Below are 19930 nucleotides of genomic sequence, written 5' to 3' on the forward strand. Positions count from 1 at the left end.
TCTTTCTGTCCTTAACAAGCTTAGTGACTCTTGGATGACAGGGTGACTTGTTCTTATGCCCATCCTTTCCTCAACTACCCCAAGTGCTTAGTATATTCTTGCAACCTGATTGATTGGTCTTACTTTTAGCTTATAGGCTCTATACTGTGGTGCCTCGCCTGGTAAAGTTTGTCGATATTCTCACCAATTGGTATGTCAGAATGAACCGCCGAAGATTAAAGGTAAGTTTGGGCTGTTCTTCAGAAGATCAAAATGTGTAGGGAGTCTGAAAATACATACAGCCCAATGCCCTCAGTTTTTTAAGCAATTTTTTTTTTTACATTGAGTATTAGCTACATTTATCACCATTTGATGGATGGGGACCTGTAAGTTTTTAAAGTCATGGAGCGTGTTTTCACAACACAATTATGGACATGTCATTGGAAGGAGTCTCAAGGCTATGTAGGACTAATCTGAGCAGATCTCTTAGAACACAAAATAAAGTGATGTAAATGTTCTTTTATTTTTTTAAATGTATTTTATTGATTGTGCTATTACAGTTGTCCCATTTTTTTTCTCCAGGTTATTCCCCTCCACCTAACACTCCCCCCCACCAGCCTACCCCCCTTAGTTTATGTCCATGGCTTATACATACAAGTTCTTTGATTTCTCCATTTCCCATACTGTTCTTAACCTCCCACTGAGTATTTTGTACCTACCAGTTGTGCTTATAACCTGTAACTTTTCCTCTCTTCTCCCCCTTGCCCCTCCCTACTGATAACCCTCCATGTGATCTCCATTTCTGTGATTCTGTGCCTGTTCAAGTTTTTGCTTAGTTAGTTTTTGTTTGTATTTTTAGGTTCAGTTATTGATAGTTGTGAGTTTGTTGTCATTTTACTGTTCCTAGTTTTGCACATCATCTTTTTCTTAGATAAGTCTCTTTAACATTTTATATAATAAGAGCTTGATGATGCTGAACTCCTTTAACTTGACCTTATCTGGGAAGCACTTTATCTGCCCCTCTACTCTAAATGATAGCTTTGCTGCATAGAGTCATCTTGGATGTTGGTTCTTGCCTTTCATGACTTCAAGTACTTCTTTCCAGCCCCTTCTTGCCTGCAAGATTTCTTTAGAGAAATCTGATCGTCTTTGGGGGACTCATTAACTGTCTCCTTTTCTTTTGCTGCTTTTAAGAGTACCTCCTCTTTAATCTTATCTAGTGTAATTATTATGTTCCTTGATGTCTGCTTCCTTGGGTCCAACTTTTTGGGGACTCTCTGAGCTTCCTGGACTTCCTGGAAGTCTATTTCCTTTGCCAGATTGGGGAAGTTCTCCTTCATTATGTTTTTAACTCAGTTTTCCATTTCTTGCTCTTCCTCTTCTCCTCCTGGCACCCCTATAATTTGGATGTTGGAACGTTTCAAGATGTCCTGGAGGTGCCTAAGCCTCTCCTCATTAATTTGAATTCTAATTTCTTCATTCTGTTATGGTTGAATGTTTCTTTCTTCCTTCTGGTCAACACCAGTGATTAGAGTCCCAGTTTCCTTCCCTTCACTATTGGTTCCCTGTACATTTTCCTTTATTTCACTTAGCACAGCCTTCAATTTTTCATCTAATTTGGAACCATATTCAACCAATCCTGTGAGCATCCTGATTACCAGTGTTTTGAATTCTGCATCTGATAGATTGGCAATATCTCTTCATTGCTTAGTTGTATTTTTGGAGCTTTGATCTGTTCTTCCAGTAGGGCCATATTTTTGTCTCATCGCATCTGTTAAGTAGTAAAGAGTGGAGTCTTAGGTATTTGTGCAGGCAGAGCAGCCCACATTGCTGCTGCTTGTTAGGCTCTGCTGTCTACTGGCTTTCAGTCACTTCTGCTGTCCTCAAGCAAATGGGCCCTTCTGGTACTGATTCCCAGCTGGGTGGGTTTGTGTACCTTCTAGGACCCTTTGGGTCTCTCCAACAAACTCTCATGTGAGGCTGGGTGATTTTCCTCCCGCCTCAACCCCCACAGGTTTTTTTCAGTCAGAGGTTTTGAGGCTCTGTTTCCCTGCACTGGAAACCCTGGGTTGTGTTCCACCCAGTCTGCCAGCTGCTGCCTCACCTGCCTGGTCCTCCATCCACTGCCTTGCTGCCAGTCCTCTGTTCCTCCTATGATAAGTCTGGATGAATGTTTCTTCTTTAACTCATTGGTTGTCAGACTTCCATACGTTTTGATTTTCTGGCAGTTCTGGTTATTTATTGTTCTTAAACTTAATGTCCTTTTTGTTTGCTCAGAGGCAATATATATTCACCTATTCTTCCATCTTGGCTATAAATCTAAAGTTGTGTAAATGTTTTCAAATTTTATATACGACTCTGATCTCCAGGGTGGCTTCTACCTTTAAAAGGTCAGTTATTCATAGACAAAACTCTTTGAGCCTGTTGGAGATTTACAATGAGTGATGAATGGGTCCTGTATCAGGACTTAAGCCATGCATAAACAGTGATAGTATAAGACAGGAAGTGAGGGTCACTCATACTGAAGGTCAGTCGGCACCCATCAGTTTTTGCCTTTATATGTGTTAATGGTAAACGCCCATAATAGAACAGTAATTCATCTTTGTTAAAATATACACACATATATACATATGCATGTATGTACACACAATCTACAAGGATATGTGTTAAAATGTTTACAGTAGTTTTTTCTGGGTAACTTATTTATGATTAAATTTTTTTAATAATCTTTTTTTTTCTATAATGAATTAATATAACTATTTAAATACATGGCATATACATTTTTAATAAATAAGGAATGTTACGTAAAAAAGTACTTTAAATTTTGTATTGGCAACTACTTCTATCTATTGTGTGGGGATCCCACTATAAGCCTGCGGATTCTGTTGTTTTTCTTTACCTCACAGTCATAGAGCCATTCTCCATCAGCTTAGCCAGCCACAGAGGTGGGAGGGAGTAGGGGGCCCCATCTTGGCTCTCTGCACTGACCCTAGATCATGGTTGGTTGTGGTCACTTCTCCTGGCTCTGTCTGTCATGTCAGTACACCATGGGCTCCCTTTGGATTGCCTGTTTTTAATACTTACTTGGTTTTAACATTTCAGTGTGTTTCTTTTTTATTCACTAGGGTGAAAACGGGACAGAGGATTGTGTTATGGCCTTGGAGACCTTGTTTAGTGTTTTATTTTCTCTGTGCAGACTTATGGTAAGGTGCTTGGCCCCATTCTAAAAATACAGACCTATGGATTCTTTGCATTACCCTGTTGCTTCAGAGTCTCCTATCTATACCTATTTTGTATTTGTTATATCGGAAATAGAAATCAAGTTTTATAACAACTTAAATCTCTAGTTCATTTTAAGAAATCTTATTAGCTTACATGTGTCAAGCAAAGAACATTTGTTTCAAAGGGTAGATTTTTTTTTTCTTCTCACTGCTCACAGTAAATTTCAGGTCATGGTTCTTGCATCTAAATTGAATTGCCACAATTCCCTTGAATATCATTCCTCATCTTATGATGAGGGGATTCCTCTGCCACTTGAAATAATCAAATTATATACAAGTAAAGTTTTTATTTCTTTTAATGCCCATATCCTATTTCTGCTAGTCTGTTATAAATTATAAGCTTCCTTCTGTATATTTCCTAAACATACACAGAATTAGAACCTGTTTTGTATCAGGTCCTATGCCTGATTTAACAACATCTATCCTCACTTTTTTTTAAATATGATTTTATTTATTTGTTTGTTTGTTTTTAGAGAGGAGAAGGGGAGGGGTAAAGGGTGGGAGGCAAACATCAGTGTGTGGCTGCCCCATGCACACCCCCTATTGGGGACCTGGCTAGCAACCCAGGCATGTGCCTCGACTAGGAATTGAACTAGCAACCTTTTGGTTTACAGACCAGCACTGAATCCACTGAACCACACCAGCCAGGGCCTCACTCATTTTTATTCTGTGAAGCAAGTTGTGTTCCCCCAGTTTACAAATGAGGTTTCAGAGTTTGGAGGACATTGAGGTTTTTTTTTTATATTGACTTCGCTGGTATGTGGTCAGTAACTTGTTTGTTTGTTTTTTATTAATTTTCTTGGATGACATTGGTTAATAAAATTACATAGGTTTTAAGTGTGGTTCTATTACACATCATCTCTATATTGCATTGTATGCCTGCCATCCAAAGTCAATTTTTTATCTCCAGGTATTTGACACCCTTTAAACTTTACTATTCTTTTCACCCTCATTCCCTAGCAACAGTAATACTATTGTCTGTGTCTGTGAGTTTTCGTTTTTCATGTTTGTTCATTTGCTGTTTTTGATTTTATATCCCACATAAGAGTGAAAGCGTATGGTTCTAGTTTCTTCTGTCTGACTTGTTTTGCTTTGCATGATATTCTCACTATTCATGTTGTCACAGGTGGCAGTATTTCATTTTTTCTTATGGCTGAGTAATAGTTCATTATATATATAGATTTTTATATATAAAGATTTTTATTTATTTATCTTTAGAGGGGAAGGGAAGGAGAGAGGGAGAGAAATACCAATGTATGCTTGTCTCTTGTGCATCCCCTGCTGGGAACTGGCCTGCAACCCAAGCATATGCCTTGACTGGGAATCAAACCGCAATCCTTTGGTTTGCAGGCCTGCACTCAATCCACTGAGCTACACCAGATGGGGCCTTAGGAAGTTTTTGATGGTTTCAATTTTCTCACCCCTGTTCAGTCTTTTTAGATTTTCTAGTTCTTTGTGATTCAGTCTAGGAAGGTTACAGATTTCTAAAACTTACCTGTTTTTTCCCTATTATTGAATTTGGCGGCCTATAGTCTTTTAGAGTATTTTTAATTATCCTTTGTATTTTGGTCTTATCAGTGGTAACGTCTTCCCTTTTATTTCTCATTTTATTTACTGGAGTCTTTACTCCTTTTTTTTTTTTTTTAGTGAGTCTAGCTGGGTTTGTCAATTTAAGTACTAGTTCTTTGTTAAATTAATTTTTGTATAGTTTTTTTGTTGTTGTTGTTCTTTCATTCAATTCTACTCTAATTTTTACTATTTCCTTCTGCAGACTTTGGGCTGCTTTTTTCTTCTTTTTCTAGTTCTTTAAGATTAGTGTTAGGTTGTTTTCTTATGATTTTTCTTGAGATAAGCCAGTGACTCTTATCACTGGCTTAGCAGAAATCTTTCAGGATGCTTTGGGTTCTCGCTGTTCTCTTCTTTTGCTCCACAGGAAGTTCCTCTCGCCGAGTTGAAAATGAGGTCATTTCTCTTGCAGGGCATGTTTAGTCACCTCATGTGCACTTTTGTCCATATATCTTAGTATTTCTTTAAAATTTTTAGTTCCTATTTTCCCCTGTGAGGTCAGTTAATGATGGCTACATGTGAGTGACATGATGTCCTCTGTCCTTATATAGGCCCCCTATACACCTTTTCTTACTGAATTGATGTACCAGAATCTTAAGATGCTGATTGACCCCGTTTCTGTCCAGGACAAGGATACATGCAGCATCCACTACCTCATGCTGCCCCGTGTTCGGTAAGAATAAAATACATGTAAGCTTGACTGGGCCATGGGAAGGGAAGTTGTCAGAGATGTACTGGAGTGAGGGCCCTAGTCACTTTGTGTCCTGGTTCTCACCAGAGCTACTTCTCAGGTTACAGATTTGGGGGTAGGGGATGCTCAGTGTGGAACCACCTATAGTGCTGCATGCTTCCACATATCTGGAGTGTGAGCAGGTCTGTTGGTGTCACCTTGGGAACCTGCTGGGTATAGTGAGCAGGAGGCTCAGGCTTACTGCCTGCTCCTTGCCATATTCTCAAGGCCAGCTCATGTCGTTCTTCCCCAGGTGCTTCACTGGGAGACCTCACCACACCATCATATCTTTAACCTGACCATCTTCCTTCATTTAAGCATGGCTGTTATTTAGGATTTTTTTCCTTTTAAATCTAATGTCTTTTACATCCCTACCTCTTCTAATTAGAGAGGAATTAATTGACAAGAACATCGAGAGTGCAGTTTCTAGAATGCAGTCTGTCATTGAACTTGGGCGAGTGATTCGAGACCGCAAAACTATTCCAATAAAGGTTTGAGATCTTATTTATTTTACATTGCACAGTCCTAAATGTCTATGTCTGAGTATTTTCTTAGTACAGAGAACTTCCAGCAATGGCATAAATTTTCAATTCCTTTTACAGTAAAGGTATGAATGACTTAGTTCTAGTTGAACTTAATTTTGAGTCTTAGAACTTGACTTTCAGATAAAATATTTAATGTTCCATATTTTCTACAGTTTTGAGGATTGGCTGCTTAGTGAACTTTTTGTCTTTTCCTCCTAGTATCCTTTGAAAGAAATTGTCGTTATTCATCATGATCTGGAAGCTCTTAATGATATCAGGTCTCTGGAGAAGTATATCATTGAGGTAAGGCAGATGACTTACTTCTTTGGGTTTAAGTAGGATTCTTTTCAGAAGATTATTTCAATTAGGAAACTGCAATAAATTACACTTTGAGTATATAATTTATCCATTGTGTACATCTTTATATACATAAATTTAATTATCCATGAAATTTTACTCTCAGGATCATCATGAATTTTTACACTGTTATTGGAATTCTTTAAAAGTGATTTCATAATCAATGAGTTTCTTTAACTTAGTTGGGTCATTTATACCTTCATCTACTTTTCTTCTTCTTAGTACTTTGTGCTTAACAAAAAACTTTGTTCCTTCAAATTGTATAAGTAACGAGTGAACACATTAGTTGTGAACAGTTCAGCACTAGCATACAGTAAAAGGTGAGTCCCTTCTGTTCCATTCACCCCATGGAATCTCAACCCCTCCTGGGATGTTCCCTAGGGTAGTTCCTGCAAGGGTTCTTTCTAGCATTTTAGACACATATACACACACATCACTGGCTTTGTGCCTACAGAGGATTATGTATATAACTTGCTTTTCTTCACTTACAATTTCATAAAAGGTATCTTGTATTAAAAACATAAAGATCTACTTTATTCTTCTTACAGGTGCATAATGTTCACTTTTTGGCTGTATCATAATTTATTTAATGTATCTTGTGTTGTAGGAAATTTAGCTTTTTCATTGTAAACAAAAGGTTTGTGTGTAACTTTGTGTCTGTGCTATAGAATGGATATTGGATAGATTCCTAAAAGTAAAGCATGAGGTCAAAAGTTAAACTAGTGTCAGTTGTCCTCCCAAAATGCCTTATTCCATGATGTTTCAAAAACAAATGTACCATATTTCAAATTTCATTTATATTTTTACTGGTGATACTTAAATTTATTATTGTAAAAATATTAACTTCTGTGTTGGATTTAATTGCTTAAGTATTCCAGACAAATATTAGAACTAAAGAGCTATAAATTTTGTAATTGATGCTTATAGATATGGATAAAAATAGGATATTTTAAGTAGAATATCTTAATCACTGTGGAATCACCTAACACAGGTTAAGTGTAATGGCAAAACTAGGCACCTCCCTACAATTTGCTTTAGTTATATATCCTATCCTGTCATCAGTTACTGCTGCATTAGTAATTTTTTTTCAAAGATTGTGTTGATTTATTTTTAGAGAGAGGGGAAGGGAAGAAGAAAGAGAGGGAGAGAAACAGTGCGTGCTTGCCTCCCCTACTGGGGACTTGGCCCATAATTCAGGCATGTGCACTGACTGGGAATCAAGCCAATGACCCTTTGGTTCACCAGCCCTGGCTGGTGTAGCTCAATCCCCTGAGCAACACCAGCCAGGGCTGCATTAGTAATTTTTGACTAGTGTAATAGAGACCTGAAATGTTTTGATTAAGTTATTCTTCTGGATAGTTAGCCTTTTCTTACACTGAAATTACTTGACCAAACTTTATCCCTGAGATATGAAGTTCAGATTCCTAATTCTGAAGTCATTTTTAATTGAGTTATGTTCAACTCTCTTGACTGATCTAGGCAGGAAAGGTTTTTTATACCATGCAATTCAGTGGTTTTTAGTATTATTTATAGAGTTGTATAACCATTCAGCACCATTTTACATTTTCATCAGTGCATAAAGAAACCCTGTATCCTGTAATGCTCATGCACCCTTCCCCCTCAGGATCCCACCATCCCTATCAACCATGAATCTGTTTTCTGTCTCTGGGTACATCTACCTACTCTGGACATTTCACATGAATAGAATCATATGCTATATTGTCTTTTGTATCAGACATCTTCAACTTTATTCATGTTATAGCATGAATTATTACTTAATTTCTTTTTTTTAATTATGTTTTATTGATTATGCTGTTACAGTTGTCCTAACTTTTCCCCCTAGCCCCCCTCTATCTAGTACCCCCTACTCCCTCAGGCAATCCCCCCATCATTGTTCATGTCCACAGGTCATGTGTATGTTATTTGGCTACTCCATTTTCTATACTTGTACTTTACACCCTGGCTATGTTGTAACTACCTATTTGTATGTAGTTACTACCTCTATCTAGTACCCCCTACTCCCTCAGGCAATCCCCTCACCTCTAAACCCATTCTTATCCTCCCCACTCCCATCTGTGAACCATCTGGTAACTAACTCCTTCTTTTCTCTTGCTGCTTTCAAGAGTCTCTCTTTATCTGTAAGCTTTGGCTGTTAATTACGATGTGTCTTGGAATGGGCCTCTTTGCATCCATCATAATTGGGATTCTCCATGCTTCCTGGAATTGGCATGTCTATATCCTTCACCAAATTAGGGAAGTTTTCTTTTACTATTTTCTCAGAAAGATTTCCAATTTCTTGGTCTTTCTCTTGTCCTTCTGGCAACCCTCTGATGTGAATGTTGGACTTCTTTAAGTTGTCCCAGAGGCTGTTTATATTGTCCTTGTGTTTTTGGATCCTTTTTTCTTCTTGTTGTATGGTGTTTTTTGCTTCCTTGTATTTCACATCATTGATTGGTTCTCGGCTTTATTTACTCTTCTGTTGTCCCTGAAAGTTGTTCTTTAATTCAATTAGTGTATCCTTTGTTTCTCACTGGGTCTTTGTTGTGTGGCTGAGGTCCTCACTAAGTTCCTTGAGCATCCTTATAACCAGTGTTTTGAACTCTGCATCTGATCGATTGCTTATCTGCATTTTGTTTGGTTCTTTTTCTAGAGTTTTGATCTGTTCTTTCACTTGCGCCACATTTCATCTTCTCTTTTTGTTAGCGGCCCTGTGTTTGCTTCTGTATATTAGGTAGAGCTGCTTTGATTCTATGTCTTGGCGGTATGGCCTAATGTAGGTGTCCCATAGGATCCAGTGGCACAGCCTCCCCTCTCACCCAAGCTAGGTTCTCAAAGTGTGCCCTTCGTGTAGGCTTAGTACACGCTCTTATAGTTGAGCCTTGGTCGCTGTTGGCAGATCAATAGTAGGGATCTACCCAGGCCAGTCACCTACAAGGACTGGGTGTGACCACTTACTATCAACCTCTGCTCTCTATGGAGGATCAGCTGTGCAAGGCAGGGTGGTGGTGCTCCAACATGGTCTGTAGATGTCCACTGGGTCTGGGTTTTCCCAGGTGGTGCAGACCAGGGTTAGCCCTCACCTGTGTTTTCCCCAGGGCACCCTGCCTGAGCTATAAAACAATCTGAGATGGTCTCTACTTATGCTGGTCTTGGAGATTCCCAGGAAAAAACAAGCTGTGAATCCTGCTGCCACTGAGGCCCAAGAAGCCAACTGTTTCTTATTTGATAAGATTTAGGAACCAAGACCAGCCCATTCTTATGGAAAAGTAGCTTGGGTAGACCTGTAAGTTGGGTGGAACATAGCCTCTGGGGATCTAAAAGGCTGGTCAAACAATGTTGGCCAGGTTGATGAAGTCTCAAATATAGCACCAACTTGCAGTCACTGTAGGGGGAGGGTTTAGAAAAGGGACAGTGGTGCCTTCTCTTCTTCCTGCTAGGCACTTCAGTTTCTCCCTGTATTCCACTAATGCCCTTCAAGCTGCTGCCCTGGTGCTTGAGCTCAGAGGGAGTGAGTTGGAGTATGTTAGTCCTTTTGTAGGTTCTTTAAGAGGAACTGTGTGGGACTCCCAACAGTTTTTTCCAATGACTCAATCCTTGCTGGTTTTTATAGCCAGAAATTGTGGGGACTTATCCTCCTGGCATTGGAATTTCTGGGCTGGGGGGCCTGGTCTGTGTTTGGGACTCCTCACTCCCACGAAATGCCAGCCGAATTTTTATCTACATGGGTATGGGACCAGCCTGTTCCTCAACTACACTCCTCCTACCAGTCTGGATGGGTGTGGTTTCTTTAAATCCAAAGTTGTCAGACTTCCATTCAACTTAAATTCTTGGTTGTCATATTCCCATTCAGCTTGATTTCTTATGTTCCTGCGTGATGGTTGTTCTACATTTTAGTTGTAATTTTGATGTGGTCGTGTGAAGAGGCAAACCAAGTCTGCCTAAACCGCCATCTTTGCCAGAAGCCAGTGCTTCATTTTTTTTATATTGCTAAATAATAGTCCATTTTATAGACAGACTGTATCTTTTATCCATTCACAGCTGAACCTCTTTTTATTTATTTTGAATAATGTTGTAAGAACATTTGTGTGCAATATTTTTGTGGACACGTTTTCCTTTTTCTTATTTTCTTTCTATGTTGTCCACCAACCATAGGAATTGAATGTTCGAAAAGTTACACTGTCTACAGATAAAAACAAGTATGGTGTTCGCCTAAGGGCAGAACCCGATCACCTGATCCTAGGGAAACGTCTGAAGGGAGCCTTCAAGGTGGTGATGACATCCATCAAGCAGCTGAGCAGTGAGGAGCTGGAGCAGTTCCAGAAGAGTGGTGGGTATCAGTCTGATGGGAATCTGAGCCTAATGAGGCTTTTGACATTTATTATAACTTTTTCTTTCCAAAAACTCTCTTATCTATAAAAATGTTTATTAGATATAATTCTGATAAGTTAGAAAACCTTAAATAGGCAATAAAAATTATCCCTAAGCCATCACACATTCATTTAGTATAGGGTGAGTGCCTTCCTTCTGCTGGTTAATATGTTTGTTAGGTGCTGGGGCACTGTTAAAATTCTGATTCATTTTCTTTTAGTTACAAATATAGTCATATTATTGTCAAATATAGTCACATTATGAAACATCACACTATAATTTTAAATTTTGCTTTGTTTTCATTCATTTTAACATTTTGTTTTTCTTTTGCTTTTTTTTAATATTATGTGTTACTATGTGTTTATATTAAAATGCTATTTCAATAACTGTATACTTGCCTTCATATGGATACCCGATTATGGTTTTAATCAGTCTTTTATTGTTGGTACTTTAGCTTATTTCCATTCTTTTAATATTACAAGTAATATTTCACTGTATATTTTCATGTAAATGTTTTATGAAATTAATTTCTTTGGGCTGAATTTTTAGATAGAAATTACTGAAACAGATGGTTGGCCCTTAGGTTATCATTGAATTTAAAAAAGAAAAGATTTGGTGACTTTTGGAGGCATCAGAATGAACCCCGGGAAACATTCAGAAAAAAGATTCAAGTATTTTTAGAGAAAAAATTTAGCGTTGAGGTGTAGAACATTTTGTAAAAGAGAACTAGTTCAGAAATTATCACAGTTTCTCTTAAAATATATCGAATCCATATTTTGGTGTCTTAATTAGGCAAGGCTGGTTTTGTTCACTCAGCACATATTGTTTAAAGCCCTTCTATTTGAGTTTCATAAGACAGCCAATCCTCACCCTCACTGTGCTGGCAGAAATGGAAGATTTATGGAAGTAATCATAAGTTTTGTAACTGCTCTGAAGCAAATGTATAGGACATTATGAGGAAATAAGACTCAGCTCTCTCTTAACCCTCTGCTTTCCATGTGTCCACAAGTTCTCAGCGCTGTCTTGATTAGAATAATACTTGGTCTTATTGCTGCTTGACATTCTGCAGCTGTCCTGGGGCACAAGGTGTCTAATTGGTAGTACTCCCTCTGAAGTTGAAAATCATAAGCACAGAGGTGACATGAAAAGAGATTTAAAGACTCAAATCAGATGAGTGATTTTGAAAATTGGGAAAAGTTCCCCTAAGATTACTCAACTTGTTAGATAAAATTTATCTGACACACTTACATGAGTTGTTAGCAACTAAAACTTGAGTACATAACTAATTTCACTTGCCATAGTAAGTTAATAAAAATCTTTGATCAGCCTTTCAGTCACAAATCTAAGTTGTTTCACCAGGTAGCCAAAATATCAAAAATTTCTGAAATTCATCTTTTTTGAAACCAAAAGACAATAATTTTTAAACTGTATTTCCTGAATAGACTGTTCTGACCTGATGGAAGACAAAGATCATTTTCAGAACATAGTGCCATGATGTGAGAATGGCAGCCCACTGCTCAGAGACCAGGAACATCATTGTTGGTAATTACAGTGGGCTTCCTGAACAAGGGGGTTTTCCCACCCTGAGCTCTGTAAATTCTCTGCCTGTGGTGGATAGGCATGACCCTCAGAGTGTCACACTGTTCACCTTATTTAACCTGCACCCTGCTTACACATAATAAAACACCATAGTCCTACTCTCATTGAGTGGTGGGCCTGAGGCCAGTTTGACTCTACAGACTGCATTTTTCATTACATCATGAAGTGTGTATTTATGATGGGAATTCATGGCATCCTGGCACATGTCTTTGAATCGAAGTTTTTATACAACTGTAGACATTGGGTCAGGAGGACATGATATCTTAAAGCTTCTGTAGCTTAATACTATGAATTTTTTTTGTTAAAAGGTGGCACATTATACTTAAAGCAGGGCAGCTTGAGTAGGAGAAAGGACTAATTGAGTAACAGTGGCTATTGCTTCTCTAATAGGAACCATTTTTGTGGGAGGCCATGAATTACATGAAGAAGATATTCGTCTCATGTACACCTTTGATCAGGCAACAAGTGGGACAGCACAGTTCGAAGCACACTCAGATGCTCAGGTATTTTCTGTTCCCCTAGAGCATTTCTTTACCAGAAAGTAAGACATACTCCTTTCCTGAAATGTTGATAGCATGTCTCAGGATAAAGTAAAGCAGTTATTCATTTTAGATTGTCTTAATTAAACCCCTCTATTATATGCTTTTTACATATTCATTTCTTTAACCAATGCATAAATATATGTTTTGTATGTGAGTAATTGTCCCAAGTGTTGGATCACACTAAAATGAATAGGATGTAATGTAATCTCACCCTTCGAGTGGTAAGTCAGTTATGGAGACCAGAAAGTAAGCTAGTTGTTTTCTGCCTGATAAATTACCTGGTAGAAGTAAGTACTGAGAATACTTTCTTTCTAAAGTGTGGGGTAGAGCGCTGACTGGTATGACTCAGTGTGTTGGTTGAGTGTTGTCCCTCAAAGTAAGAAGTTGCTGGTTCAATTCCCAGTCAGGGCATATGCCTGGGTTGCAGGTCAGGTCCCTGTTTGAAGGCGTGCAAGAGGCAAGCAATTGATGATTCACTCTCACATCAGTGTTTCTCTTCCTCTCTTTCCCCCTACATCCCCTTGCTCTAAACATTAAGTAATTAAATAAAATCAAAGTGTGGGGTAGAGCTAAGGGTGTTTAGGGAGTGCTCTTTGAAGAATGTGTTCAAGCAGTTTTGTATTCTGGGGCCAGTATTTTTCATTGTGATGGAGCATAGCATCCCTTTTGGCTCCTGATCAGACTTTTCTGGGCAGATAGGTTCTAAGACCTCCAGTGTGGGAGTAGTGGGCTTGCTGGAGTCCCTCTGTACCTAACATTTCAAGATTCAGTGGGAGGTGGGAGTACCTTATGTGACCTGGCCAACCTCCTCGGGGCTTACATTAGGTGTAGTCTCTGTGTGGTGTGGGCAGACTGGTATAAGGAGCCAAAGGTGAGGAAGCTACAAAAGAAGGGAGAGGGAGTACAGGGAGGATGGTAAACACTGAGATGGTACAGTTCTTCCCAGCCCCAGTCAATGTAAGGGAGAGCCTGAAGAAGTGTTCTGCTTGACTTAAGGAAGTGTCATTATGGGCTGTGGTGGCGCTGCCCTGACTCATCCTCCATTTCCCATTCTGCTTTCTGTGCTTTCGTGAAGCTTAACTTCTCTGATTGACGTAAATGGTGATGTTACCTAATTTACTTGCTTATCCCCTTCTAATAGAAGTGAAACATACTATTAGTACATCATCATCACGATCTTCAGAACATATAAGATAGTAAAGTAGACAACGTTGACAAGAAGATGGTAAACTACTGTATTTTTCAGTCATAAGATGCACCTAGGTTTTAGAGGAAAATAGGAAAAAAATTTGAAGCAAAATATATGGTAAAATATTTAATAAAGTAAACAGTATAGTATTTCACCAATGCAAATGTAAACAGAACTCAACAGCAGCATTTACAACCATTATTCCTCCCAAATCGAGGGGGGGTGTTGGGGGTTGGGGGAGAGCATCTTATAGTCTGAAAAATACAGTAACTCGAAAAAAATACTGTGGTTCATTTCAGAAATTATTTTTTTAATCACACTAGTAAACCAGACAATAAAAAGGGATCTTGTTTTAAGACATAACAGGTGGCTGCCTTTAATCCACTTGTTTATTATGGGTCCATTGTGAAAAGCTGCTCTAAGGACTTCATGACCATTGACAAAAAGCAGAGTTGAAAGACCAACAAAAGCTGGTCTCAGGATCCTTTGTGAGCAGCACCCTACAGAAGAAAAATGGAAAGCTACACCTCAAAGGATGAAGCAGTCACTGATTACAAACAAGAACCCAAACTATGAAGAAACTAGATTACCTATGTTCTTGGCTCAGTTTTATGAATATATACTGCTGCATATTAGACTTCTCAGAATTTAGTTTTTAAAGCATTTTGCTGGGTTTGAAAGAACGTTTTTCCTTAAATGATTGTCACAGTGTGCTCTGTTTATTCCTATAGGCTTTGGTTCTCTTAGACATCACCCCTGACCAGTCATTGATGGATGAAGGAGTGGCTCGGGAAGTCATCAATCGCATCCAGAAACTTCGCAAAAAGGTTTGTCAGATTAAGAGCAAACTGCTGTTTTGGAATTTTGCTTAAGTTTTGGTTGTTGGGGAGGATGGGAGAGGTAGGCATTATAAACCATAGTAATCAGTTAATTAAAATTGGTAATGTATAATTCATTCAGATTATACTCTGCAAGAAAGTTAGGCCACTTTTCCTCTCTACTTATTCACTCCCAGGCTGGATGTAGGTACCTTTCTCTGGCTAGGAGCTTTCTGCCAGTCTGTGCCCCTTGTCCTCCTTTTGCCACTTTCCTGGGACTTTGACAGAATCGTCTTACGACTAGTGCAGAAGGTCATCAGAGGTGACAGTGGGTATCTGAAAAAGAATAGAGGTTCAGTCTAGTAAGTGTGGAAGGGCTTCTAGCTCAGGGGAGAGATTGTTTTGATCTGTATAGAAGAGGTGTTTCTTATTTGGGAGCTGGGAGCCAGGGCAGGTAGACAGAGACTATTGCCTGCTCCCACCAGGTAAGAGCTATGGAGCTCCTACTACTAGGAGGGCTCCCACCACCCCGTATCCTTAGGTCAGGTGTTTGAGATTTGGGGTTCACAGTCTCAGGAGGCCACTTCCTGCATACTGAGCTTTGTGAGTGGGTTCTCACTGTTTCACTCCTTTGTTTCAGCGGAGGATTGGGCAGAAGACTATACCTTCCCATAATGATTCAGCATGGGATTGTCAGCGCGTGTTCAACAGCACCTTACATTTTAATTAACAAAGTCCTTGCCTTTTAAATTTTCTGTATGTCCTTATAGTGCAATCTGGTTACAACTGATGAAATAACAGTGTATTACACAGCACAGTCTGAAGGAAATTATCTGAATGCCATTATTGAAAGCCACATGGAGTTCATATTTGCCACCATAAAGGCTCCCTTGAAACCATATCCAGTGCCTACATCAGATCAAATTCTTATTCAAGAAAAAATTCAGGTGAGTTCTGAGTTCTGTTGAACTATTAAGAGATATAGTATTAGATTTTATGTTACGTTTATGTACTAACCTCTTTTTTAAATCTAAGGGATTCTTTTTTTTTTTTTTAAGATTTTATTTATTTTTTAGAGAGAGGGAAAGGGAGGGAGAAAAAAGAGGGAGAGAAACATTGAAGTGAATGAGAAACATCAATTGGTTACCTCTCATACATACCCTGACCAGGAACTGAACCTGCAACCTGTTCATGTGCCTTGACCAGGAATCAAACCAGCGACCTTTTGTTTTGCAGGAACTATGCCCAACCAACTGAGCCATACCAATTGGGATGGTGTACTAACCTCTTGATATTCTGTTCCCTCAGTAGCAATTGGTTTAATATTTAGTTCTGAATTACTTTGGACAGTGGTATATAGGATCAGGAGATGATGTGCAGGATAGGAGAGAGGGAAGGAAGGGACTTCTGTTCTCCTAGCAGCTCTTTTGAGGAAGGTAGCCAGGAAGCATGTAAAAATTGCTAGTATCACATGGCTGTATGGGCCAATTATATCTAAAACTAGGGAAGTCCATAATGTGGATTCTAGGAATTATTGTTGAAGTTAAGTACAATTGACTTGAAAATAGTTAACTTTTAAAGTGGTAGGTTGTGTGTGTGTGTGTGTGTGTGTGTGTATATATATATATATATATATATATATATTCCTAAGGTTTTATTTCCTATTCATACATTTTACATATAACTTTGGAAATCTGATACTAAGACATGGCCAGAAGTTGGACATGTATAATAGGAGAAGAAAATCTATGTCAGCCACTCATTTATTCAATCATTTACTCCTTATCTGTTCCTATTTTATATGGGACAAATGAGGCAGACAAGCAAGGGCTGGAAGTGACTGTCTTTTTAGTGAGGACAATTTACAAGATAGTTTCATTTTCAAGTTTGTATATTCTTTCACCTATAGGTGGAATCTAATCAACAAAACAAATGAGCAAAATTGAATCAGAGACTTGGAAATAAAGAACAAACTGACAGTGCCCAGAGGGGAAGGGGGAGGGGAATAACAGGGGAAAGAAGGAGAAGGGGCAAGCAAAGGAACACAAAAGAGAGGACTCATGGGCATGGGCAATGGGGGAAATTGACTGTGGGAGTCAGGGGAGACAGGGTCAAGGTGAGCAGTGGAGAAAAAAGGCCAGACAAGTGTAACTGAACAACAATAAATTAAAAACAAAAAAAAAATTAAAAATAAAACAATTAGGGAAAAATCAAAGCCCTTTACTATTTTGCTGACGGGATTGAATATGATCTTAGAATTGTAGAAAGTTCTTTATCTTAGAAGAAGTTGTTCCCATGTTATTTGTGACACTGTGGTCAGTTGCTACAGTTACTTAATCATATATTCTTGTGTGCTCAGTTAAAGGGGTCTGACCTGGAGATTACACTCACCAGAGGATCATCCAAGCCTAGCCCTGCTTGTTCATATGTCAATCTTTACATTTGTGGAAATGGCAGTGAGCAAGGTATGAGTAACTGAATTCCATGGGGGTTTCTTTTGGGGGGGTTGTGTTTTTACTTAAACCTATGAATATCTTCGAAGCTATTATAAAAGAATTAGTAAAATAGGATAACTTTTTCTTTTTAATTGTTATCAAAATGAACCCACAAAACTAAATTTTTAGATTTACTCTATTAAGAAGATGGAGCAAAAGTATGAAAGACATACTTTCCCCTATTTCTCCCACAAAGTACAGCCAAATGCCCTGTACATTATATGTAAAAACCAACATGAGAAGACTATTTTGTACTGTTCTCAGTCCATCAATAACCAGTGGTATTGCTAGACCAGCCCTTTTGGTTCTTATGATTAAATACTCTTCAACAATTACCATCAGAAAACTGAAAGGTACAGGTTTCTTACTTACAAAACCTGGAAATTACACAACACACGTGGGGCCACCCAGCCAGGTTGGGGTTGGTTGCAGGCATGCACATGCATAGACCTGGATTATTGGTGAACTTAAAACATACGAGCAGGATTTCAAAGCATGCAAAGAGAAAACAAGAAGTAGCCAAGTTTTAGATATTGAAGTCAACCAAGAACTCTACAACAAAGGAGCCTCAGTATGAAGAGTTAGTTACTTCTGGCTCGTTGTCTAATCAAGTGGCTGGCAATGCGTTTATTGAAGGTAGCTGTGTTTGAAGTGCATGCCTAGGCAAACAAAGCTTGAATCAGTCACTTGTATTACAAAATAGTGGGGGGGGGGGTGAGTCCAAAAAACCAGGGCTTATATTTTCAGTATTCTTCAAGATGGAAGTAAGAAGGCAAGCTAGCTAGGGACCTTGGGATCAAGCAGCAAAACAGAACTGTGTTTCCTGAGATTTCTTTTTGCATCATGTATCCCAGACTTGGAGTTAAAGAAGCTGGCAATTTGGAAATGCCAGTGAGCATAGACAAAAACACCCCAACAAAATCCTGCTCTCTCTAGATGAAGGCTCAGTAGAGTGTAACCTTGACCAAGTCAGAAAACTTTTAGATAATAACTGTTCCCCTCCAGCCAACCACAAAAGAAAAAATATTATTACCTCACTACCACTGACACAAAGACCAAGTGGGGAGCCTAGAGTTCTGCCTTTCCCAGGCTAAGGAACTTCAAACCCCCACTGCCATGGTGGTTGTCAGAGAAGACCAAGTAGTAAGCTGGTACTTTTATTTTACCTAGTTGGTAGCTGGACCCTCTTCCCAGTAGTGGCAGTGTAGATCACATGGAGGGCCTGCACTTCTTCCCCACCAGCCAGTACTAAGGCATCTCTTCCCCTCACCATTCCCTGTGGTAATGAGGTAATTCAACACCCATCACCCTGGAGAAGTATCATTAAGGGCCACATGGGGAGCAGTAGGCAGGCAATTCAACTCTTTGAGGCCTAAAGAAAAGTTGGAACTCCCTCAGTCCATCACCAGCCCCCAATTTCCAGCAATGACAAGGAATGTCAATGATAGGGAACCTAGACATACCCTGTCATCAAGCAATAATGAAGCAATACCATCTTTCCCCACCAATGTGATGTCCAAGTCAGCTACAATGGATGGTTAAATTAAGAACCAGAGTCTCAGAAAACCTAGTTGAAAATTATTCATCTTACCAAGAAATCAGGAAGTTCTTAAACTAAATGAAATAGGGCATTCAATACATATGAACATTTAGATAACAGAAATTTTGAAATTACTCGACAGAATATAAAGTGGCCTTAATAAAAATGCTTCTGAGAATAATTACAAACACAGTAGAAACAAATTAAAAGTAGAAAGTCTCAGCAAAGAAATGGAAGTTATAAAATCACTTGAGAATTTTAGAAATGAGAAATATAACTGCAATACAAAAATCTCAGTAGATGGCTCAACAACAGAATAAAAGAGATGAGAAAACGTCTGTGGACAGGATAATACAATAGGAATTACTCGTTCTGAAGGACAAGAGTTAAAAATACTTGATTATTGTTTAAAAAAAAGACATTAAAAGAGATTTGTCTACGGGTGTGTGTGTATTCTTGTTCTTCTCTAATTCCCCAACACGGCATCTAAGACAATGCCACTGTATTTCCTCTAGTTCATCCAAGTTATGATAAACCCACCAGATCACACCATGGACTTTGGTAGGAGAGTAAATGATAAACACCAAAATGAAAGTATTTTAATGTGGTTTAATTATTTAACGTTCCTAAGTGGGGAAAATAACTGGGGGGAAAGGAACGGGGCCTCAAGGATCTGTAGGGTAATAAGAAAAGTTGTATATTCTTGTCCCTTAATTCTGATAGAAAGAGAAGACAGGACAGAACTTTAAAAAGTATTCAGAGAAATATGACCAATAACTTGTGATACTTGGCAAAAGACATTAATCTACAGATTCAAGAAGCCGAGGGAACTGCATACAGTAAAAACCCAAAAGAATCTACATAAAGAAAACACAGTCAAACTTAGTAGAACTTAAAACATCTTGAAAGCAGAGATGTGCAACACCTAACTTAGAGGAAGGA

The 19930-nt window shown here is 38.7% G+C and overlaps 1 protein-coding gene across 4 annotated transcripts in view; it reads left to right on the plus strand.

Moving 5' to 3' along the window:
• The window catches only part of IARS1 (isoleucyl-tRNA synthetase 1), a 109470-nt gene that overhangs the window by 59534 nt on the left and 30006 nt on the right, over nt 1-19930 (plus strand). For 2 of the 4 annotated variants that reach the window (XM_037157068.2, XM_037157069.2), the window contains exons 21-30: nt 130-221; nt 3105-3182; nt 5378-5499; nt 5945-6047; nt 6300-6383; nt 10590-10764; nt 12795-12907; nt 14867-14962; nt 15724-15900; nt 17313-17418. In XM_037157068.2, coding sequence (XP_037012963.2) covers nt 130-221; nt 3105-3182; nt 5378-5499; nt 5945-6047; nt 6300-6383; nt 10590-10764; nt 12795-12907; nt 14867-14962; nt 15724-15900; nt 17313-17418 — 1146 coding nt within the window. The remainder of the gene's footprint in view (nt 1-129; nt 222-3104; nt 3183-5377; nt 5500-5944; nt 6048-6299; nt 6384-10589; nt 10765-12794; nt 12908-14866; nt 14963-15723; nt 15901-17312; nt 17419-19930) is intronic. The other 2 variants (XM_053662794.1, XM_053662795.1) reach the window with 2 other exon arrangements.

Source organism: Artibeus jamaicensis, unplaced genomic scaffold (assembly GCF_021234435.1).
Source record: "Artibeus jamaicensis isolate MK-2021 breed Jamaican fruit bat unplaced genomic scaffold, CSHL_Jam_final contig_288, whole genome shotgun sequence".
Classification (NCBI taxonomy): Eukaryota; Metazoa; Chordata; class Mammalia; order Chiroptera; family Phyllostomidae; genus Artibeus; species Artibeus jamaicensis.